The sequence below is a fragment of the Dasypus novemcinctus genome, chromosome 18 (assembly GCF_030445035.2).
Source record: "Dasypus novemcinctus isolate mDasNov1 chromosome 18, mDasNov1.1.hap2, whole genome shotgun sequence".
In the NCBI taxonomy this organism is placed as follows: Eukaryota; Metazoa; Chordata; class Mammalia; order Cingulata; family Dasypodidae; genus Dasypus; species Dasypus novemcinctus.
The window spans coordinates 21,373,829-21,396,494 of record NC_080690.1 but is presented as its reverse complement, the minus strand read 5'-3'; the positions used below and the strand labels follow the sequence as shown (position 1 = coordinate 21,396,494).

The following is a 22,666-nucleotide window of genomic DNA, read 5'->3' as shown; positions in this document are numbered from 1 at the left end:
CTGGTGACCTCATGCATGTACCTTCCCCTCTTGGGAACTTAGTTCCTTCCCCCCGAAAGGCGGTGGGGGGGAGCCTGATAATTTCTAAACTCTTATGAACATCTGACTCTCTGCCAGTCTACCCATCTGTATATTCTTTCTTATAGGAATAATTATTTTTAAAACTACCATTTGTTAAACATTTAGATATATTGAAAAAAAAAAAGATTTACTACCATTATTGAACATTTAGATATCCTAGGTGCTTTGTTTATTTAGTGTTAGTTTATTTAGTCCTCACACCACCCGTAAGAGGGAAGAATTTTGATTACCTCTATTTTGCTAATGAGGATGCCTAGGCACCCAAAGGTCACAAAATCTGCTGAGGTCAGGACAGGTAAATATCATTGAGATGTGTCCCCCTAGTCTTCTCACTCCAGGGCTCAGCTCTTAACCATCCAGCGAGTCAAATGATGTTCTTTGGGGCAAGCTTTATAGCATCATCAGTGTCAGGGTTGGAAAGGACCTTACCTTTTATCTAGTTCAGTCTTTTTTTGTTGTTCTCCAGCAGAAAATTAGCTTTTCAAATTAGAAGTTACTAATCTAATTCAGTCTTTTTAACTGCAGTTCTTCAGAGGTTAGTGAGATTTCAAACTGATTCACTGTGTCAAGACTGCATTTCGTTAAAAATGGAAGAGAATAGGGAAGTGGACTTGGCCCAATGGATAGGGCATCCATCTACCACATGGGAGGTCCACGGTTCAAACCCTGGGCCTCCTTGACCTGTGTGGAGCTGGCCCATGCACAGTGCTGATGTGCACAAGGAGTGCCCTGCCACGCAGGCTGTCCCCCGTGTAGGGGAGCCCTACGCGCAAGGAGTGAGTCCCACAAGGAGAGCCGCAGAAAGTTCTGCCTGGCCAAGAATGGTGCCATATACACGGAGAGCTGACACAGCAAGATGACGCAACAAAAAGAAACACAGAGTCCCAGTGCCACTGATAAGGATAGAAGCAGTCACAGAAGAACACACAGCAAATGAACACAGAGAGCAGACAACTGGGGGGGGGGGGGAGGGGAGAGAAATAAATAAATAAATAAATCTTAAAAAAAAAAAGAAAGAATAACATAGAGTACAATAGAACAGAAGAAAATAGAAAATATTGGAGTACACCACACTCAGGAGAGTAACAATTGTCTTGAATTTCAGTGTGTGTGTGCCCTGGCACAGTGTAAAAATACTGATCTGGTCTATTTTTTTTTTTTAAGGTTTATTTTATTTATTTCTCTCCCCTCCCCCCCAGTTGTCTGTTCTCTGTGTCTATTTGCTGTGTGCTCTTCTTTTTGTCCGCTTCTGTTGTTGTCAGTGGCACAGGATTTCTTCTTGCTATGTCAGCTCTCCGTGTGTGCGGTGCCATTCCTGGGCAGGCTGCACTTTCTTTCACACTGGGCGGCTCTCCTTACAGGGCACACTCCTTGCACGTGGGGCTCCCCTACGCGGGGGACACCCCTGCGTGGCAGGGCACTCCTTGTGGTAGACGGGCACCCTATCCACTGGGCCAAGTCCACTTCCCTGGTCTATTTTATAGAGGCCAAGACTGAGGCTCAGAGAGGGGAAACCAACTACCTAAGGTCACACAGCTGGCCTAGAGTCCAGTAGTCTCCCCAGGAGGAAGAAAAGGGACTCATAAGTGGGGAAAGAATTTACTGTAAACCTGGCCCCAGTATCCGCTGTCAGGCTTTTTGGGGCTCTTGGCTTTCAGAATGTTATTTACACATACATATATAAGTAAGATTTTTAGGTTACAGCTGTGAATGAATTTTGTCTGCTAAGAGGAACATCTGCAGGGAAATGAGCTTCCAACCCCAGCCCCAGGAGATGCAGGAGAAAGGTTGACATATAGAGGAAGGGAAGTGGCTTCTGAGGCTCCAAGCTGGACGGGGGTTCTCTGGCCGTCTCTGGAAAGGAGGGGCTGCAGATGCCCCAGGCGCTTGTCCCAAGGGGTGGGTTCCACGCAGGCCGGGCCTGGCACCACTTTGACCTTCTCTCTCAGAGAAGCCCCCCAGGTGGGCAGCCTCCACAGCTGAGGGATCACACGGGTTGCAGGTTGGCGTTTATAACAGGTAGCTTGAATATTGGTGTTCTGCAGCTCTTCAGAGTTTCCCTCTGGAAGAACCATGTGGTCCCGGGAACCTGACTCCTCTTCTCGCACGCCAGGGCTGGCTGGTCACATGACCCAGCCTTCGCCAATCAGAACAACAATCCAGCTATGTCTCTGGCCCCAGGAGAATGGGTCAGAGGTGTACACATAAGCCAAGTCAGGTCTTGAAACTCGAGATCTTTGCTGTACCTGATGGGAAAGTATAACTCTTTCTGTTTGGGGTCGCTAAGCCTTGTCTCTGCTTTGACAGGAGAACCTCAGAATAAAGCCAATACAGAGGAAAGCAAAGACAGAGAGAGACAGCTCCCTGACAACACGTTTTGGCTACCTAGAGCCATCCACGCCTAAAGTCCACCTATCTCTGGACTTTTTAGTTACATGAGCCCATAAATTCCATTTTTTTCTGCTCAGGCATATAATTTCCCATATTACCCATCAATAAATGTACAATTCAGTAGCACTAATTACATTCGCAATGTTGGTGGTACTGTCGCCACCATCCATCCATCCATTACCACGATCCATTACCAAAACTTTCTCACCGAAACTCTGAACCCCTTAAGTCTGTTTAGGTACTTTTGAATTGTTTCTGGCATTTGCAACCCAAGGTGTCCTGACTAATACAAAGGCCAGGACACAGCGTGGTGGAGGGGAAAGAGCAGTGGGCGAGAATTTGAGTCAAGGCTTCCCTATTAGATGGTGAAGCCTCCCTGTACGGCAGTCCCTTCAGCTGCTAAGTGGGGATGGTATCCCTGCCTGCAACCAAGTGCAGGGTGGGAGATCAAGGGAGCTGGAGGGGTGGAGGGGAGAGTGCTTCCTAATCCATAAAGTACTTGGCAAAAATTCTAAAGTCCCACAACAGGAGCGCAGCTTCTGTTGTATGTGGTAGTCAGTGGAAAAGATGATTTAAGAGGCAGCAGGTCCATTTACGCCACATCTAACCCCTCGTGCGACAAGACAGGTATTTAACCTCCCTGAGCCTTGGTTCTATCTCTGAAAAAAAAATGGGCGCCCCCCCTCCCTTCCCCCGTCCTCATGTCTCCTGGAGGGATTCACAAACTGGATTATGGGATGAGGGATGCACCTGCTTCAAAGTCTGCAAAGGCTTCCCTGTGCCCTCAAGTCCAAGTTGCTGACCACAATTAGCCAGGGGCCCTGGTTCTAAACTGTCTTTGGGGTCTCATCTCCTGCTTCACCCTCCTCCAGCTAGAATGAACTCCCTGAAAATGCTCCTCCCTCCCTCCCTCCGGGCCTTTGTCCGGATAATACCTCTGCCAGGAGCTCAGCTCAGCTGCTACTTCTCCAGGAAGCCACCCCTAAGGGCCAGGTACCCTCTACCCCAGGGCCTTGGCACTCACGGGACACTTACCTGCAGGGCTGGCCTCCAGCTTGGATCACTGGTGTGGCTGTTTCTGTCTTGAAAATTTCAGCTGTTAAAATAATGAAAATCTTCCACACTGGTGGTAAACAGCTGCTTCCCTGAATGCCCCAAGTGTCCCTCCCCGTCCCAGCCCTTCCCAGAGGCTCCCCTAGACCTCCCCACATTACAGCAACCAAGCAAAGCCCCCTGGCCTGGGGGACACTGCTCTGGTTTTAGTGGCCAGTGCCCAGTTGTTAGATATCGTTCGTATCATCTGTGCGTCTTACCCTGGATTATAAATACCTGTGGCTCCTTGAAGACAAGGAGGAGGGAGGCACTTCCTTCCCAGCCGAGCACCTGGTATGCGCTAGTTACCCAGTGAGTGTCTACCGAGTGAATGAGTGAACCAGCATCTAAAACGATAATGTGAATTATGTATCAACAATTTGACCAGTTAAAGTATACAGTTCAATTGTTTTTTAGTATATTCCTAGGGTTGTGCAACCATCACCACAATCTAATTTTAGGGCATATTTGTCCCCCTCCTAAAAGAAACCTTACTCATTAGCGGTCACCCCCTTTCCCCAGTCTCCTCCAGCTCTACGTTACAACCAATCTACTTTCTGTCTTTATAGATTTGTCTACTCTGGACAGTTCATATAAATGGAATTGTACAATACGTGGTCTTTTGCGACTGGCTTCCTTCACCACTCGCCCCACCCCTTCATCCGTTTTAGACATATCCAAAAATGGATAAATGCTTACAATAGTCAGAACAAGTTTGGACTTGTGGAGAAAGAGAACAAATAACTTTTTATTTTTGCTGTATCTATTTTCTTTAGCCTTATTCATTGTATGTCTTAAAATTTCTATAACCTTATTACTTTTGTATTTACCTTTTTTCATTTATTTTACTTTTATACACTTTTTATTTTTTAAAGATACTGACATTACATAAATGTTACATTGTATTTACCTCTTTTTTAAAAAGATTTATATAGGGAAACGGACTTTGGCCCAGTGGTTAGGGCATCCGTCTACCATATGGGAGGTCCGCGGTTCAAACCCTGGGCCTCCTTGACCCGTGTGGAGCTGGCCATGCGCAGTGCTGATGCGCGCAAGGAGTGCCGTGCCACGCAAGGGTGTCCCCCGCGTGGGGAAAAGGAGTGCGCCCGTGAGGAAAGCCGCCCAGCGTGAAAAGAAAGAGCAGCCTGCCCAGGAATGGCGCCGCCCACACTTCCCGTGCCGCTGACGACAACAGAAGCGGACAAAGAAACAAGACGCAGCAAATAGACACCAAGAACAGACAACTGGGGGAGGGAGGGGAATTAAATAAATAAATAAATCTTTTAAAAAAATAAAAAGATTTATTTACTTTTATTTATTTATTTCCCCTTCCTCTTCCCCTTCCCCTTTCCTGTCCCTTAGCTGTCTGTTCTCTCTGTCCATTTGCTGTGTGTTCTTCTGTGTCCGCTTGCATTCTTGCCAGAAGCACCCGGAATCTGTGTCTTGTTTTGTTGTGTCATCTTGTCATGTCAGTTCTGTGTGTGTGTGGCGACATTCCTGGGCAGGCAGCACTTTTTTCACACTGGGCGGCTCTCCTTACAGGGCGTACTCCTTGCGCGTGGGGCTCCCCTACGCAGGGGACACCCCTGCAATGGCACAGCACTCCTTGTGTCCATCAGCACTGTGCGTGGTCCAGCTCATCACACAGGTCAGAAGGCCCTGTGTTTGAACTTGGACCTCCCACATGGTAGGCAGACGCCTTAACCGTTGGGCCAAATCCACTTCCCTGTATTTACCTCTTAAAAAGAAACTATTTCAAATATAAAGTGAAAAAATGTAACATATATATATGTTATGAGGCATAATATTCATGAATAATCTTGAACTCACTATTCACCCCAAATTTCCCTCTTCAGAGAAATATCTGTTAGGAGACGAGGTATTTCTTGGCCTTATCAGCTTCCCAGCTTCTCTCCCAAGCAATTCCCAATTTTTAATAGTTATATATTATTCATGACATTTATATTTTGTCCTGTTACTATAATTAAGTCTTCTCTGCCCTGTCTAGAAGTTGAGTCTAAAAATTGCAAAGCAGTGGAAAGCGGATGTGGCTCAAGCGATTGAGCTCCCACCTATCACATGGGAGGTCCCTGGTTTGGTTCCCAGTGCCTCCTAAAGAAGACAGCGAGCTGGTGTGATGGGCAGGTGCAGCAAGTTGATGTGGCAAGACAACGCAACAAGAGACACAAGAATCTTGAATGACATTGCAACAACAGATATAGGCCATTTTATATCTTCCCATCACATGCAGAACTGTGTGGGAGAGAGTGTAAACTACAATGTGAACTGTGGTCCATGCTCAGTGGCAATGCCCCAGGATGTATTTATAAATTGCAATGACTGTGCCATACTAACGAAGGACTTGACAACTTCTGGCTGCCAAGAGAAGGCAATGTAACCCAGACAATGACACAATTTTCAATTCTAAGAAACTCCAAAGTCATAGTTTTTGGAAGCAGAAGAAAACTAAAAGACCCTTCTAGGCCAACTCAGTTATCGCCAACTGAGTCATTTTACAGATTGGGAAACTGAGCCCTAGGGAAGGAAACAGATTTTGCTTAAAGCTACAAGTCCAGTCAATTCTCTACATTATATTCTGGTCACTTCCTGAAACCCTTTGCATTATTAGTGTAGTACCTTTATTATAAATGATGAAACAATATCCTTGTAATTAGATGAATTGACTATAGTCCCCAGTTTACGTTAGGGTGCAGAAATATCTTTAGGTTGGGCTCCAAATGAATTTCGTGGGAACTGATTTTTTTTTTTATTTTATTTTATTATTTTATTTATTTATTTTTGGAGATTCCAGGGGATTGAGGCCTTTTTTACCCAGTTGAGTAGGAAAGGAAGCAACAAGGTCTCCAGGGCATGTTCTATGCTATTCTATGGTGTCTTCTCTGTCATTCTTGAGACACCAGCATCAAAGGTATCTCTTTGTTGAAAGATAGGGCACTGGGCCAGCTAGGGGCACCCACTTTCAGAGGGCCTGGGAGAGGGTGGGCATTAAATGGTAGCGGGCCTGCTGACCGTGCAGCAGAGACCCAGTCCCCTCAGCAATATGGGATGTAGAAATAATAATAGTGCCTGGTTATTTAGCACTTCCTGTGTGCCACCTTTACTCACAACATTGCACTTAATCCTCACAGTGTCCACCCTGGTAACCACTCGGCCACACTGGCCTTGGAGCTGGAACACCAGCCTCAAACAGGCCTCTTCCAGGACCTGGCTCTTCACCTCCCCAAGCCCTAGTAGCCTTCTCCAGAAAAATGGGGATGATTCCTCCCGTGTCATGGGCACGTGGGAGGACCCAACGGCCTGCTCCAGAACCTGCCCTGCTGGGGCCAGCTCTCAGCTCTGTCACCTGTCCCCACCGCTCACCCTTTAGGAAGCTCCACCTGGCTGAACCACCAGATCTCAGGCTGTGCTCTTGCCACCTTCTCTTGGCGATCCTGGGAGTCTGTAATTTGAGGTTAATTTGAAAGACTGTTTCTTGCTGAATTAAGCAAGGTCTGCCATTCAGTTCAAATTTATCTGGAAATAAAAGCCTGCCCTGAGGTTTAGCAGTAAAGCATAGAGATTAAGAGGCTTTAGGAGTGCGTGGCCTTGACTTCAAATCCCAGCTCTCACTTTTACTGTGTGACTTTGGACACATCTCTCAGCCTCTGCTTCCAAATCCGTAAAATGGACCTAGTGACAGCACTCAAGGGACTGACTGAGGATTGGTGAGATGATGCATATAGAGTATGGTGAGTTTTAATAATTGATAGCTACACATCTGAAGCAGGCTATTAAGATAGGGAATTAATAGACGGATCTGGAACTTGGCAGAGAGTCCATGTGGACATCAGTAACCCCCAAGATGGCTGATGGAAGACATCCCTGCCCCCAGGATTCTGCTCTCCAGAACAAAGACTTCTTCTGGGAGCAAGGAAGAGCCAGGATGTTCCCTAGGGACTTTATCACTCACTCACTAAGGGGTTGACAGGTAATCAATCAAAACAGCAAACAGCTGGAACCCCTCCCCTGCCATTAGCAAAGGGGTGGAATAATTAATAGTTTACAAAGCAAACTTGGAGGGAAACGGACTTGGCCCAGTGGTTAGGGCGTCCGTCTACCATATGGGAGGTCTGCAGTTCAAACCCCGGGCCTCCTTGACCCGTGTGGAGCTGGCCCATGCGCAGTGCTGATGCGCGCAAGGAGTGCCGTGCCACGCAGGGGTGTCCCCCGCGTAGGGGAGCCCCACGTGCAAGGAGTGCGCCCGTGAGGAGAGCTGCCCAGTGTGAAAGAAAAGTGCAGCCTGCCCAGGAATGGCGCCGCCCACATTTCCCGTGCCGCTGATGACAACAGAAGCAAAGAAACAAGACGCAGCAAATAGACAAAGAGAACAGACAACCAGGGGAGGGGGGGGAAATTAAATAAATAAATAAATCTTAAAAAAAAAAAAAAAAAAGCAAACTTCGAGACCTGGGCGCACTCTCGCCTGCTCTCTTGCCTCTGGACCCATTCCTGCCCTCTGTGTGCTGCTCTTGCCATTTTTCCTCTGCCATGTGGCCACGCAAGTAAACCTGGGGATTTATAATCTATAATGGGGAATTGTAGCTTGTAAATCAGCTCTCTTTATCCGTTTTCACCCCCTTCCTCTCTCTCTGGGACCCCTGCTCTGTTATTTTCTATTATTTTCTCCCATTTCTCTTCCCTCCCAACCTGAATAAATTACTGACCTAACTCACCCAGTGTGCTCTTGAAATTCATTTCTGCAGCATAGCCAAGAACCTAGATAAAATCCGGTATCACATCTATACACATCTATCCTACACTACAATGCATTCAGCACAATGCCTAACACATAGTAAACATTTAATAAATATTTAACAAATAAATGGATGAATGTTTATTTGTCTGTACCCCCCACTACCTTATGAACTTCTTAAGGGCAGGGACCATATTTTATTTGTTTCCAGTGTTGAATAGAGTGACTGCCATATGGGAGTGCTCGATAAATGTTTGTTTGCCCTAATGAGATAATGGATTTGTGCAGCCATTATCTATGGGGCTAAGACCATGAGGTGAAAGGCTGATAATGGAGGAGTCACCTGACACCAACTGAATCTTGGCATACTAAAAGTGAGTCAACCAGAGAATTGTGTACTTCCTGATATGATGTCTTGGGAAGCACCCAGCACCACTTATGAAATACTTTTGCCTGGAAATTGAAGCTGAATCAAATCAAGCCTCGATATCTGGGTACCAGATGATGTGAAATATGGGACATGTGGATAGAGGAACGTGTTAAATGACACTGTGTGGATGCACTCAACCAAGTGCAAAATGCAGGACATTCTACTGGACGAGTGACTGGGTTTCCTTAAAAAAATTATTTGGAATGAAGTCTAAACAAAAACTTAAAAAAAATAAAGATATGTCCATTATCTTTAATGTGCTGATGTGTTCACAGGGCAGGCATATGTCAAAACTCATCAAATGGTATTCCTTAAATCAGGGATTCTTAACCCTTGGGGGTCCGTGGAAAGATTTCAGGGGGCCTGTGAGCTTGAATTGAAAATATCAACTTACTATCTTTACTTTCTCTGACCTCTAACTGAAATCTAGCATTTCTGTCACTTATGAATATATGCAACAAATAAATTACAGTAGTATTCATTTCACCCAACTGGCAAAGGCATCCATGGAACAAAAAAGGTTAAGAACCCATGCCATAAATAAATACTGCCAGATATACCTCAATCTGGGAAGCAGATTTGGCCCAATGGATAGGGCATCCGCCTACGACATGGGAGGTCCAGGGTTCTAACCCAGGGCCTCCTTGACCTGTGTGGAGCTGGCCCATGCGCAGTGCTGATGCACGCAAGGAGTGCTGTGCAACGCAGGGGTGTCCCCTGCGTAGGGGAGCCCCACGCGCAAGGAGTGCGCCCCATAAGGAGAGCCGCCCAGCGCAAAAAAAGTGCAGCCTGCCCAGGAATGTCACCGCACACACAGAGAGCTGATGCAGCAAGATGACACAACAAAACGAGACACAGATTCCCGGTGCCACTGACGATAATACAAGTGGACACAGAACACACAGCAAATGGACACAGAGTAGATGGGGGCAGGGAGGGGAAATAAATAATAAATCTTAAAAACAAAAAAGAAGTAGAGAGATGAAACAAGATGTGGTACAAATAAAAAGATTACAAAATTATAAAAATTACGAAAAGTAACTGAAAGCTGGGTGATGTACATGGTATGCATTATGCTAGGTTCTTTACTTTTGTGCTTGGAATAAAGTTGTTGTTTTTTTCTTTCCAGGAGTGAGTGGCAGCGCTGCCAAGGGCAGTTCCCCTATCAGTTAACATCATTTTAACAGGAGGCTGAAGCGGGCTGGCGGGCAGTGACGTCCCCAGGACAGCTAGCAAGGAGCCACGCCTGCTCCAGGCGAGGTGGGGGCTCGGCCTCACCCCTAGAAGCTGGAATTGCCCTGGCGTCCTCCTCGACGGCTGGGGTGGGCTCCTCTCAGCACAGGCCCCGGGAGGGGTGCCCCTCCCAGGCTAAGCCCTATTCTTACGGTGCCCCTTGCCGGGCCGGTCGGGCCACCTTGGGATGAAAGGGACAGGACTGCCTGGGGAATTAATCATTAGCCTCCCTGCCTTGAGTGGGCAGAACTGTCTTGCATATGCCCAGGAAGTGAAAGCCGGTGACGAGGCAGGCAGCGTTTGTCTTTCAGTTGGTGGATAAAGGCTTTGCACCCGGCTTGCACCCAGCAGCAGTGTCCCTTATCAGGAGGGATCTCAAGAGCACCGGAAAGGCCTCTGGTCAGCCCTTCTTTTCCCCATGGGTGCCTGGAATTCCACCATTAGCGCTAAACGGGCCCTCAAAAGAGGTCTCAACGCCTAGATTTTGGTTTGTTCTGCCTCCAGGTGAGCTGCTTAGGAAAGCTGGGGTCTTGCCACCTGCACTGACAGGTGTGCATACAAGCTTAAGGCCTTCTCGAACCGCCCCCCCACGCCCCTCCCCCCAAGAAGGCCAGGGACTATACCAGGCTAAACCCTGCACAGAATTTACTAGATCCAGAGTTTTCATTTCTCTGAAAGGAGCAAGCCTGCTACCCAGAGCCCTCTTGACAATGACCCTGGGAGGATCCAAAAGACTAACCGCCCAGTGAGAAAGGTTTTCCTAGCAGATGGGACGTAGCCCAAGAGGCTTTAACGGTGGGGGTTGGAGAGAGCAGAGCTAGGAGACAGGAGGCTCCCCAGGGGGCTCCCAATTTTACCTACAACTGGGAAGGGCATGCGCTGGGCAAAGTGTGCTAATAGCCAACTTTTGCAGAGTACTCACAATAACCTGGTGAAGTAAGTGGTATCAACACCCCCGTTTTATGAATGAGGAAATCCAGACTTGAAGAGATAAAGCGACTTTTCCAATCCAGCTAGCCACAGAGCCGGAATTCGAACTGTCAGGCAGCCTGAGACCGAAGGCCACCAAATGCAGAGCTGGCTGGCTGGCCTGTCCCCGCTCATTTGATCCTCACTACTAGGTATTAATGTCCAAGAGGAAATGGAGACAGTCCACTGCGCTGTCTGAAGTCAGACCTCACCTCCCTCCACAGGGAACCTGGGGTGTTCTCTGCTCACCCTGGCAGCTAAGGGAGGCAGCCCTCCATCACCCGCTCCTTGGATCTCAGAGAAGGATTCGGACTTGCCGAGAAGCCTGATGAGAACATCAGGTCCAACCTGTCCTCGCTGCCCCTAATTGTTTTCTAAGATCCTTTTTATTGAATTACCAGCCTGTAATGGAAGAGTCGATGAGAGTAGCCACGGAATTACAAGGCCAGCGCTGGCTGGGGGGAAGAAAGCAGAAAGCAAAGCCCTAGAGGCTCCCTGGGCCGCGTGATGGTATAAAATATGCATTTTTACATAACTGGGAGAAAAATAATAATAAACCGACCAGGCAGCCCCGTGGGGGAAACGCCTCTTTCTGTATTTCCATTATCTTGTTTAATGCACAGTCGGGCAGGAGCCTTGGTAAGAAAGGAAATACCGGAGCCTTTGGCCTCCGGGCCTCCTGGTGGGTTGAGAGGCTGAGAGAGCCAAGATGCAGCAACCCAAACAGCCTGGGCGTGTGCTGGAAACCTATTAAAACCGGGGGACTGGCAGTGGGGAGGGGTTGTAGCTCTGGGCGAAGAATTCCAAACCTGGCTCTCCCAACCAGGAAGGGAAAGAGGGGAGTGGTCCTGGCAAGAGAACAACCTCTGCACCAAACCTCTATTGAGCAGTTACTGCTACATCTGTGCGGAGTACTGGGCGGAGCGATTAATTCGCATTAGTTCGTTTCAATCCCTTTATACCGATAAGCACATTGACGTGCCCAAGGTCACACAGCTAGTGCGTGGTGGACACACTCTTCTGTGGTTGTGATCCAGGCTTGGAGGATGGACGGAAAGGAAGTGCTCTTCTCGAGTAGCCAAACCACACAGGCGTGGTTGGAGGCCGAAAGGGAAGGCTTGCCTGACTTAACATTTCCCTATTTTTTTCATGATCCTCAAATTATCTGACTGGGGACAGAATTGTCTAGAGAAGGTGGTGGAAGTCTGGGAATCAGATCTTGGGTTCTAGTCTCCGTTTTAACATTGCCTTGCTGTGTGATGTTGGGAGAAATTAACTGGCAAATAGCAGGTTTGGATGATTTCTAACGGGTCTCCTCCAGGTCAGCGTTAAAGAAGGGACTGAAAGCTGCAGCTCCAGCTGGAAGACTGTCTGCGTTCCCAGGAGGGAAAGCGTAATAGCTAAAAGCAAGGGCCCTGCGATCAGAGGAAGGTGGGTTCCGGTCCTCCTCCATCTCCCACTCACCTCCTTAAGCCCTTTGTACCTCAGTTTGCTCGTCTATCAAATGGGAATAATGACACAGCCCTTGGGGTGTTTTGAGTCGGTCAATGTCAAAAGCTTAGCATAGTAGATTCAATGCCCAGCACCTATTGCTACTATTATTACCCCTCACAGCTGTACAAAGCTTTTATGGTACAGGAAACAATGGCCTTATTCATCGTATGCGACCCTCACAACAACATAGGGGTGTTTGGTGAGTATTAATCCCATTTGGAAGGTGGAGAAACTGAGGCTCCGAGAAGCGTTCCTTACCTAGTGAATCGATTTGGAACTCACTAATCGAAGAGAGAACTGCAGTTTAAAAGACAGTACTGGATGACAGGTAAAGGCCTTTGGGACGCCAGGTCTTAGCGAGCCACTTGGCGGCGGGGCTGGGATTCGAACCCGGTGAACAGCGGAATCTTACGGCGGCGGAAGCCCCATCCTCTCACTACATTAAGCCGTGGGGCAGCGAGCGGTCACCCGGACCTTGCGGGGCCGGGGGCGGGGGCGGGGGCGGGCCGGGGGCGGGGCCGGGGGCGGGGCCGGGGCGGGCTGCCCGCCCCCTGCCCGTGGAGGGAGTTGTAGCCCGCGCCGCCGCTCATTGGCTGCGGTCGGGGCAGGTGCGTCCTCAGCCAATCGGCGGCGCCAGGGGTGGTGCCGTGCGGGCTCACCTGGCGGCCTCGGCGCTGTGGGCCTCAGTGGCTTGCAGAGCCGCAGAGCACCTGTGATCCTGCGTGAGTCCTGGGAGCGTCCAGCCCAGTCCAGCCCGATCCAGCCCCGTCCAGCCCGGCCAGCCCGAGCCCCCCGACCCCTCTCGACCCCCGCGCCGCCGGCCATGGGCCCTCCACGCCGCAGGCTTTTCGCGCTGCTGCTGCTGCTGCTGCAGGTACGTCGGGTGCCCTCTCTTGGGGGGCCGCCTTCCGGCTTCACGACCCTCTCCCGGCCCCGCAACCCTCTTCTCTCCCGCCTTCTCCGCCCCTTCCCGAGAAAGTTTGGGACCCCAGCACCCGCTCAGCCTGGACGTTGCTCCGCGCTCTGGCCTCGGCGGAGGTGGGAGTGGGACCCGGTGAGAGGCGAGCGCGGCTTTGCCCGCTTCCTCCCGCAAATGGCCGAGGTGGGGGGCGCGCCCAGCGGCAGGCTTCGGGATCCAGGGGCGTGGAGCAGGGTGGGGCTCCGGAGACGGAAAATGGGGCGCCCGGGTGCGAGGAATGGAGACCCCAGAAGTAGGGGGGACGATCGCGGGGGCAAGGCAAAGGGGATCGTTAGAAATAAAGGCACCTTCTGAGTGAAGAAAGGGTGGTACGGAGGAACGGGGCGCCCCTGGGATAAGGGAGCGAAACTGGGGGGTCAGGAGGGCGTGGGGCGCCTCCTGTATGAGAACCTGGACTTCGGCGTTGCCGATGTGAGGAAAGTGGGGACCGGAAGACGCCTCCAGTGAAATTGACCAACCAGAAAGAGACTGGAAGGAAAGGGGCTGGGTCGTGAGGAGGTGGCCCAGCAGCCCCCCTCTCCTGGGGGTTCCCAGGGACTGGGCGGCCGCAGGTTTCGGGGAGAGGGAGAGGGAGGTGCCTCCTGCCGTCCCGTCGCCGCGAGCGCGGGAGGGGCGGCGCTGCTGGTTTCGGTGTTGGCAGGGGGGGACCCCGCGGAGTAACCAGGTTCCCTACCTCCCCGCCCCCAGGTCTCGCCGTGCCACTGCGAGGAGCCGGAGCCGTGCCGCCCTGGCTTTGGCGCCGAGAGCTACACGTTCACCGTGCCCCGGCGGCACCTGACCCGAGGCCACGTCCTGGGCAGAGGTGGGGCGCGCCTTCCGTGACGAGCACTGCGGCGAGGGGGGCGCCCTGTCCGCGTGACGGGGTTACGAGGGCGTGGGGGGCGCTTCCTGGAGGCCTTCGGGGTGCCTCAAGCGGTCCTGACAACTTTAGAGGCTGGCCTGTCCTGTCAGTGGGCAAAAGCCCGCGGGGAGGCCGGGGGGAGAGGGAGGAGCCCCTTTGACCGCCGAGCGCGCAGGTCGGGGCTCCGAGGGGCGAGTCCGCTCGCTCGGGGTCAGCATTGTTCTTTGAACCGGGATCCGGCTCCTAGCCACAGGTCGGCCCAATCTCTGGGATGACTGAGGAGCCCTCTCCTGGTTAGCAGTGCAGGCTTTTGCTCACAGAGGTGACAACATTTCCATACAGGTTCTCAAGGAATAATGGCTTTTGAAAAAAAGCTTGATAGCTCTGACTCAGGGGATGGAAACGCACACAAACGGCCAGTGCGACTCTCAGGCCTTATCACTGTGATAATCAGGATTCTGGAGTTGGCTTTGTTCCACTTCACTGTTGCCCAGGGGCAGGAGCGAGGGAAAGAGTTGGTTTGTTTTCTGGTTTCGCTGGTTAGCAGGTGCTTTATTTCTTATCAAAGGACTTTCTCCTCCCCCTTGAGCTGGGTTGACTGGGCGAGTATCGATAAACACTGTTTAGAAAGAAGAATCACCCACATCCCGGGCATGTTTATTTTCCAGTCCTTGGCCACCTGAAAAATCAGCAATCTTATTTATTTATTTTCAGGAGGTACTGGGGATGGAACCCAGGACCTCATACACAGGAAGCAGGGGCTCAACCACTGAGCTACATCCCCTCTCCAATGAGAATTGGTCTTTTTCCTTTGTTTGTAGGAGGATTGGGGAGCTGCCCTAGGACCTTGTACATGGCAAGCAGGTGCTCTATCACTGGAGCTACATCCGCTCCCTTAAATTTGTTTTTGAACTTTGGAAGTTGTTCCAACAGTGGGTGGCATTTTTTCCCCAAAGAAACTGTGGCTCGATCGATTAAGCATATTTGCTTTTCCAAGCGCCATCTGTGTTGGGTGGAGCTTTCTGTTGGGTCAGAAAGGAAGTGTTGTCTGCTTGATGTTGGAGTGCATCGACCATTCTCTACCCTGTGTTTTGCCCTGCCCTACCCTGCAAGTTGAAAAAATGCAGGGATGGGGCACTCCAGCCTTGCCCTCGGTATTTCACATTCTGGTAGAATCTGGGGAATGTCCCAAGACCTCCTTAGGAGAACACTGGGACATGGGCAGTTAGGTGCCAAAGGGTGTGGGTGGCCTGGGATATCTTGGTGCAATCAGTGGGCAATAAAGACTGGTTACTGGGAGGAGGTAAACTTGACCCAGACTTAGAGTGGGGCAGGCGTGTGTGTATGTGTGGTATCCCAACACAGGTGCTCATCTGTTTTCCAGGTGAGCACATTTGATAGCCCCAAGGGAGGGTTTTTCTGGTTTTTATACCCCTCACCCCCAAATCCATAATGTCTGGACAATAATATATATACTTATGTTTTAAAATATATTTATATATTTTTTATTTTTGTTCTTTATTTTCCTTATATTTTAAAATTTATTTTTGTTGTCTTTTTTAAAAAGGTAAATAGATCACACACACTATATTTTTTAAAAATAATTTTTCTTTTTAGGAGGTACCAGGGATTGAACCCAGGACCTTGTACATGGGAAGCAGGCATTCAACTGCTGAGCTACATCTGCTCCCCAGTGAGAGTTGTTTTTTTTTGTTTTTGTTTTTGGGAGTTACTGGGAGTCCAACCTGGGACCTTGTACATGGGAAGCAGGTGCTCAACCACTTGGCCTACATCCGCTCCTAATAATATATTTTAATAATAATTGTTACCATTGTTATTAATAGCAGCTCTTGTTATATGTTTCTGTTTTTTTCTTAAGGAGTTATCGGGGATTGAACCCGGGGTCTGGTACATGGAGGCAGATGGTGAATCATTGAGCTATATCCACTCCCCTGTTATTCGCTTTTGCACTAAGCTCTGGGACAAGCATTTCACCTCTTGTCTCATTTAAATCTCACAACAACCTCTGAGGTGGGCGCAGTTCTGTTTTGCAGAAGTTGAAGCACAGAGGGATTCTGTAATCTGCTCAGGGAGCCACAGCCGGGGTCTTATTCCTCTTCCCCTTCCCTTTCTCCTCAATAATCTCAAAAAAAAAAAAAAAAAAAAAAAAAGAAAGGAAGGTGTTTGGGTAATCTGTGTGCTTTGTGAAGAAGACTCCTCCAGGTGTGCCCTGGAAAGCAGAGGTGTTACAGGGTGGGACCCCTGAGAGGAGATGGTGGTGATAGAGATGGATCAGACCAGACCAGGTTCAGACCAGACCAGGTGGCAAGTGGAGGGCAGGCGGCGGCAGGTGGCTTATATGGGAGAGGCAGCTCCAGCCTCTACTCCACAGGCTTCTTGTGTGGCTGGTTCCAGTTCCCTTTATGGCCACAGACCTCGCCCCACTCAACAGATTTTCTGATGTTTCTTCTTCTTTTCTTTTTTTTCTTGATTTGGACCTTAGGGTCTCTTTGTGTTTGTCTAATGTGGAATCACCCAAGGATGAAAGTGTCTTTTGGTTACTTTAGGAACTGGCTTTGTGATTTTTAAAAGGCAGCCCAGGATGTAGGAAGGTGGCCTCACTCTCCTTGGACATTAGGGAAATGGAGGGATGAGACATTAGCACCAGGTTTAAACAGGGGCTCGGTGGAGAATTTGCTGCACGGGGAAAACAAGGAACCTGTCATTTCTTCTCCACAGGTGACTGAAGGGTGTGGGTTTTGACTGAATTTGGAGGTCCTCTGGGCAGTTTGCCCAGGTCATTCCTGTGCCTTACAAGATGGCTGACCCTCCCATCTCACTCGTGTGTCTATTCCGTTGGTTTCTCTCAATGTTCTAGAATGGAGATCATTTAAAAAGTCAAATGTAAATTGAGGTTTTCGAAGGGAGCTTCTGATTGTTTTTTTCCTATCTCTTAGCGCTGTGCTTTGAGAAACCCAGCGGATTAAGACTGCTCTGGATCTTGGAAGGAATAGCCTAGTGAGCACAGCTTTAAGTTGTTGGGGGTAGGGTGGGGCTGGGGGACTGAACACGAGCAAAGCAGATAGGCTTTTGACCTGAGCTCTCCTTGCTGGGCTTCCTTTATGGTCTGGCCTTGGACGAACAGCCTGCACTGTGGGTTTGAGCAGGGGTTCTTAAATGTTTTTGTTCCATGGACCCCTTTGCCAATCAGGTGAAAACCATAGACCCCTTACTAAGACCGCACCATACTGTGGATCATTTAATAACTATATCACACCTGCACCAACAGCCCCACAGGAATGTTTGTTTTTTTTTAATTCCAATTCAAGCTCACGGACCCCTTGTTAAGAACCCCTGGTTTGAGCTCTGGCTGCTTGATGAGGTGACCTAACTCACAGGCACCCACCTGTGAGAATTAAACACACCCATTTCCCCTTCTTTCTGAAAAATGTGCTGAAAGGTGGTGAAAACAGTCCACAGGGCCTTCAGTTAAACGGAGCACGGAAACCTGTTTGGGGGAACCACCTTCCTTCATCAGATGTTCCCCCACCCTTCAAACTCCTAAATGTCACTTTGCCTATTCCTGACGCCTGTGACGGGCTGATGCAGAGCTTGCTAGGAAAGGAGGCTAGTGGCCCGCCCTTCTGCCCCTGCCTTTGTGTCTCGCCGAGGGCCGAGGCAGAAAAGACCTGGTCCTGGGCCCTGCGAGGCCATTTAAGGAAAGCTGGTGGCGGCTCCTTCCGTGGGGCCTTCGACCTGCCCACTTTTCTTTGCCAGGTGGTTATGGAAACCCCTGTTTGCTCTCTGGGGCTTTTTACTGGGTGGGGCTTCTCTTCGGAAATGCTCTCCTTGGTGTCTGTTACACGTTCCCTTCCAGGCGGAGCCCCAGCTAAGCCAGACGCCAAAGCAGTCGGCTCTCACAGCTCCCAGAAGCTGCCAAAACCCGAAAAGCCCCAAGAGGCAGCTGTCACAATTTGGACTCGACCTTGCTGGGTTCCTGCTCTGTGTCACCCCCCACCCCCATCTCTCAGAACGTTAGGCTTCCCAGCGGGTGGGAATGAAATCAGTAGGGCTGGTTAGTGTAGTTCAGTGGGTAATAAGTATGTGAATGGTCCAGATTTGAATTTCACCTACTCGCTACGTGATCTTGAGTAAGTCACTTTATTTCTCTGAGCCTCAGTTTCCCTATCTGTAAAACGGGGGAATAATAATATTTATGGGTTGTTGTGGGAATTAAATGTGCATGTTTGTTCTTTTATTCAACAAATAGGAGTGTCTATTTTGCACCAGTGCTGGGCTAGACCCTGGATACAGTAATAAATGGAGGAGGAAAGGATGGAACATAAATGCAACTGAGAACATGTATAAAGGACAAAAAAAATCATTAAATGGTAATATTTTTTAGGGACATAATAGGCACTTAAATATTATTTTGAACAAACAAATGAATGGGTGAATAAATATTCACTACCACTCAGATCTGGGCTTTATTTTTTTTGCTCTCCAACACTATGGCTTTGGGTCAGCTCCTGGCCCCACTCTTTCCACCGCAGTTTTTTGTTGTTGTTGTTTAGGAGGTACCGGGGATTGAACCCAGGGCCTTGAACATGAGAAGCAGGGGCTCAACCACTGAGCTACATTGCCCCCTCACCTCAACTCTAAACTTTATTCCTGAGCAGGTCCCCCTCTCCTGCCCCACAGGAAACCCACTTGAGCCCAGCCCAGGCTGAATGCATCATGGCAAGGAAGAAAATGCCATTGAATTTCCTTTTCTAATAAAAGGCCAGACTCTTCACTGGCCTTTACAGTAAAGGGGCAGTGAAGAGTCTGGTCTTTCAGAACTTTCTAATACGCTAGTAAGGGCTGCGCGCCCAGTTGCTCTTGCAGTCGGATCCACAGGCAGAGAAGGGAAATCTTAAATCTGAAGCCAAATGGAAGAGGCAGTTAGCAGTTTGGGTTTTTCTGTTTTATTTAATTAAAAAAAAAAGCGATTTGTGGTAGTGCATCTTCCTTTCCTTCCCCTTCCATGTATGTGTTGTGTGTGTGTGTGTGAGAATTTTAAATTTCCCTTTTGTATTCCCCAGCTTGTGCTTGTTACTGTTGAGAAGGCTTTCTCTACCTCTTTCTGCACTTTTCCTTTTTCCTTCTCCAATCCCCACTCCACCACCCTGGCCCTGAGGGCATCTTCACAAAATTTAGCAGTTTCTTGAGTTAAATTGTGGAAATTTAAGTCCAGGTAGGGCTCCTTGCTTCCCATCTGTAAAATGGACACAATAGTACCCAATTCATAGGGTGACAGGTGTCAAGCGCTCAGTGAGTTGTACATTTTAGCTCTTGCTGTTTCACAGCACCGCCCCCCCCCAACTCCTCCCCTCCCCGCACCCCATATTCTTGGCACTTTCTGTTTGAGACTCTCCTGTGTTTTACCTCGGCTTCAAATGTTTCCCTGCGCTCCCTCCCGCCCAGCAAACCAGCCAAACCAGTTTCCTCACACTCTCTACTTCTGAATTAAGCAAACACTGCTCTGCAAAAAGTGACTCCACTGGAGTGCCTTTTATTAGAAAAGGAAATTCTATGGCATTTTCTTCCTTGCCACGATGCATTCAGCCTGGGCTGTGCTCAAGTGGGTTTCCCTGTGGGGCAGGAGAGGGGGACCTGCTCAGGAATAAAGTTTAGAGTTGAGGTGAGGGGGCAATGTAGCTCAGTGGTTGAGCCCCTGCTTCTCATGTTCAAGGCCCTGGGTTCAATCCCCGGTACCTCCTAAACAACAACAACAAAAAACTGCGGTGGAAAGAGTGGGGCCAGGAGCAGCTGGGGGTGGGGAAGCAGGATGACCTTGAACTTGTCAGCTTCCTCTTAGTTTCTAAAAATATTTCCTAATACAGATGAGGTTACCTCTTGGTTCTTCCAGTGCCAAAACTGCTGTGTCCCAGCCCCAGGGACTGTGCTTCACCCCACGTGGCCAACGTTGAAGTGGCCGATGTTGAGTCACCCGGGTCACTTCAGAACGTTTTCTACTGCAGATCCACTGAGCTAAATCTCTTGAGGGTGGGGTTCTAGACTCAGCGTCTTTAAAAGCTCCGCAGGTGTCTGCTGCTGCCGATTCACTGCCCTGGACAATCCCTTGGGCTAGGTCCTAGATGTTTGACGAGTAAATACCTGGTGCCAGCCAGGTCGTGGGGCATCTGGCTGTCCAGCCTCAAGGTCACAGATCGAAGGTCACCCTTGGGGAGGGCTAAGGCTGGGCCTCACTCTGCCTTGCCAGCTGGTGAGGAGAGCTCTGTGGGTGCCAAGTGGAATGGCCGACGGGTGGGAACAGGGGGCCCAGAGAATTAGCCAGTGCACAAACCTCTCTCTCAGGTGTGTGCAGGGTTGGTGGTGCTAACGTGGTTGATTAAGACCCAGCCCCTGCTCTCAAATAGATTCCAGAAACTCTGGGAGACCCTCCTAAGCAGGTAATTTCAGTACAGTCTGAGAATGCTGCCAGGATGGGAAATTGTTCAGAGGATGCAAGGAGTGGCCAGCTTGGACCAGGCTACCTCAGGGCTTGGGTCTTGGTCCATTGATCAACAGATAATGGTAATGGAGAGTTTTCTCTTATTATTCTTTTATTTTTTTATTTTTTAAAGATTTATTTTTTTTATTACCCCCCCCCCCCAGCGTTCTGCTCTCTGTGTCCATTTGCTGTGTGTTCTTGGTGACCGTTTCTATCCTTATCAGCAGCACAGGGAATGTGAGTTTCTTTTTGTTGCAGTCATCTTGTGTCAACTCTGGGTGTGGGGCGGTGCCATTCCTGGGCAGGCTGCACTTTCTTTTGCGCTGGGCGGTTCTCCTTATGGGGCGCACTCCTTGCGTGTGGGGCTCCCCTATGCAGGGGACACCCCTGTATGGCACGGTACTCCTTACGCGCAGCAGCACTGCGCATGGGCCAGCTCCACACGGGTCAAGGAGAACCGCAGACCTCCCATGTGGTAGGCGAATGCCCTATCCATTGGGCCAAGTCCGCTTCCCTCTTTCTATTCTTTTAGTAGGCAAATCTTAACATGCCTAAAATGTTTTAAATGTACATTTTCACATATATACATTTATGTGTGTGTGTGCATGTGAGACAGTGAATAGTTTTCTTCCCACCCCATCCACTCTAAACCCAATTCTTCCCCCAATGCACAGATAACTAGTTCTTCGCAGGTAACTAATTTATTAGTCTCTTCGTATCCTTATGGAGATACAAAAATAGTCTTATTTCTTTACGCAAATGTAAAGTTAACACTGTGGTATTTTTACACAAAGAATAGCATATGATAACACTATTCTGTATCTTGCTTTTCTCCCAACAGTCTATCTGAGCGTTCTCTCTAAATTGGTACAAAAAGGAACTTCCACATTTCTTTTATGTTTTTACAGCTGCATGGTGTGGATGTACAGTAGTTTCCTTAACCAGCCCCCAATAGATGGTTACTGGATTGTGTGCTGCAGGGAAAACCTGGTACATATATCCTTTTGCACCGGTGCTGATATATTCAGAAGATGAATTTGCACAGGGGGGCCAGCTGGGTCATATATCTGCATTTGTAGTTTTGACAGATATTGCCAAATTGCCCTCCATAAAGGACTCTTTATCAATTTGTATCCCCACTGGCATCCAAAACCTGTGCTCTTATCCATTGCCCTCTACTGCCTTGTGGCCAAACTCTGCATCTCCAGTGGAACTTGATTCACCTCTAAGGGAAAAGAATTCCTGCTCTTTGCATCTTATGAATTTTAATTGTGATGTTAGAATTCAATATCTTCTGCCTTTGAAAAGACAATTGCTTATCAGTGATTTTCAGCCTCTTCCCTTCTTGGCCTTCACTTCCAAATAAATGCTCTTCTTTTTCTTTCTGTCTTTTAACTTTTCGGGTCCCTGAAAATCTTAATTATATTAGCATTCAAGCTTGGAGATTGGGGAGCCGATGTAGCTCAGTGGTTGAGCATCTGCTCCCCATGTATGAGGTCCTGGGTTCAATCCCCCATAGCTCCTAAAAAAAAAAAAAAAAAGATTGGTGATTAAAAATGTCCTACAGGAAGCAAACTTGGCCCAGTGGTTAGGGCGTCCATCTACCACATGGGAGGTCCGCGGTTCAAACCCCGGGCCTCCTTGACCCGTGTGGAGCTGGCCCACTTGCAGTGCTGATGCGCGCAAGAAGTGCCCTGCCACGCAGGGGTGTCCTCTGCGTAGGGGAGCCCCACGCGCAAGGAGTGCGCCCCGTAAGGAGAGCCTGCCCAAGAATGGCGCCGCATACACAGAGAGTTGACGCAGCAAGATGACGCAACAAAGAGAGACACAGATTCCCATGCCGCTGACAACAACAGAAGCGGACAAAGAACAACATGCAGCAAATAGACACAGAGAACAGACAACTG

At 49.2% G+C, this 22,666-nt stretch overlaps 1 protein-coding gene and 1 long non-coding RNA gene across 2 annotated transcripts in view; one reads left to right on the top strand and one right to left on the bottom strand.

Annotated features, from left to right (window-relative positions):
* Positions 1-3,513: 3,513 nt before the first annotated feature.
* On the bottom strand, positions 3,514-4,118 carry LOC139436812 (uncharacterized). The gene is made up of 3 exons (XR_011646223.1): positions 4,060-4,118; positions 3,802-3,911; positions 3,514-3,568 (listed from the first exon to the last, which is right to left on the bottom strand). It is a non-coding gene; the product is annotated as an uncharacterized lncRNA (long non-coding RNA).
* An 8,900-nt stretch (positions 4,119-13,018) lies between these two features.
* The window catches only part of CDH1 (cadherin 1), an 80,554-nt gene continuing 70,906 nt past the window's right edge, over positions 13,019-22,666 (top strand). The window contains exons 1-2 of the mRNA XM_004459603.5: positions 13,019-13,317; positions 14,110-14,224. Of these exons, the coding sequence (XP_004459660.1) occupies positions 13,267-13,317; positions 14,110-14,224 (166 nt within the window). The 5' untranslated portion in view covers positions 13,019-13,266. The remainder of the gene's footprint in view (positions 13,318-14,109; positions 14,225-22,666) is intronic.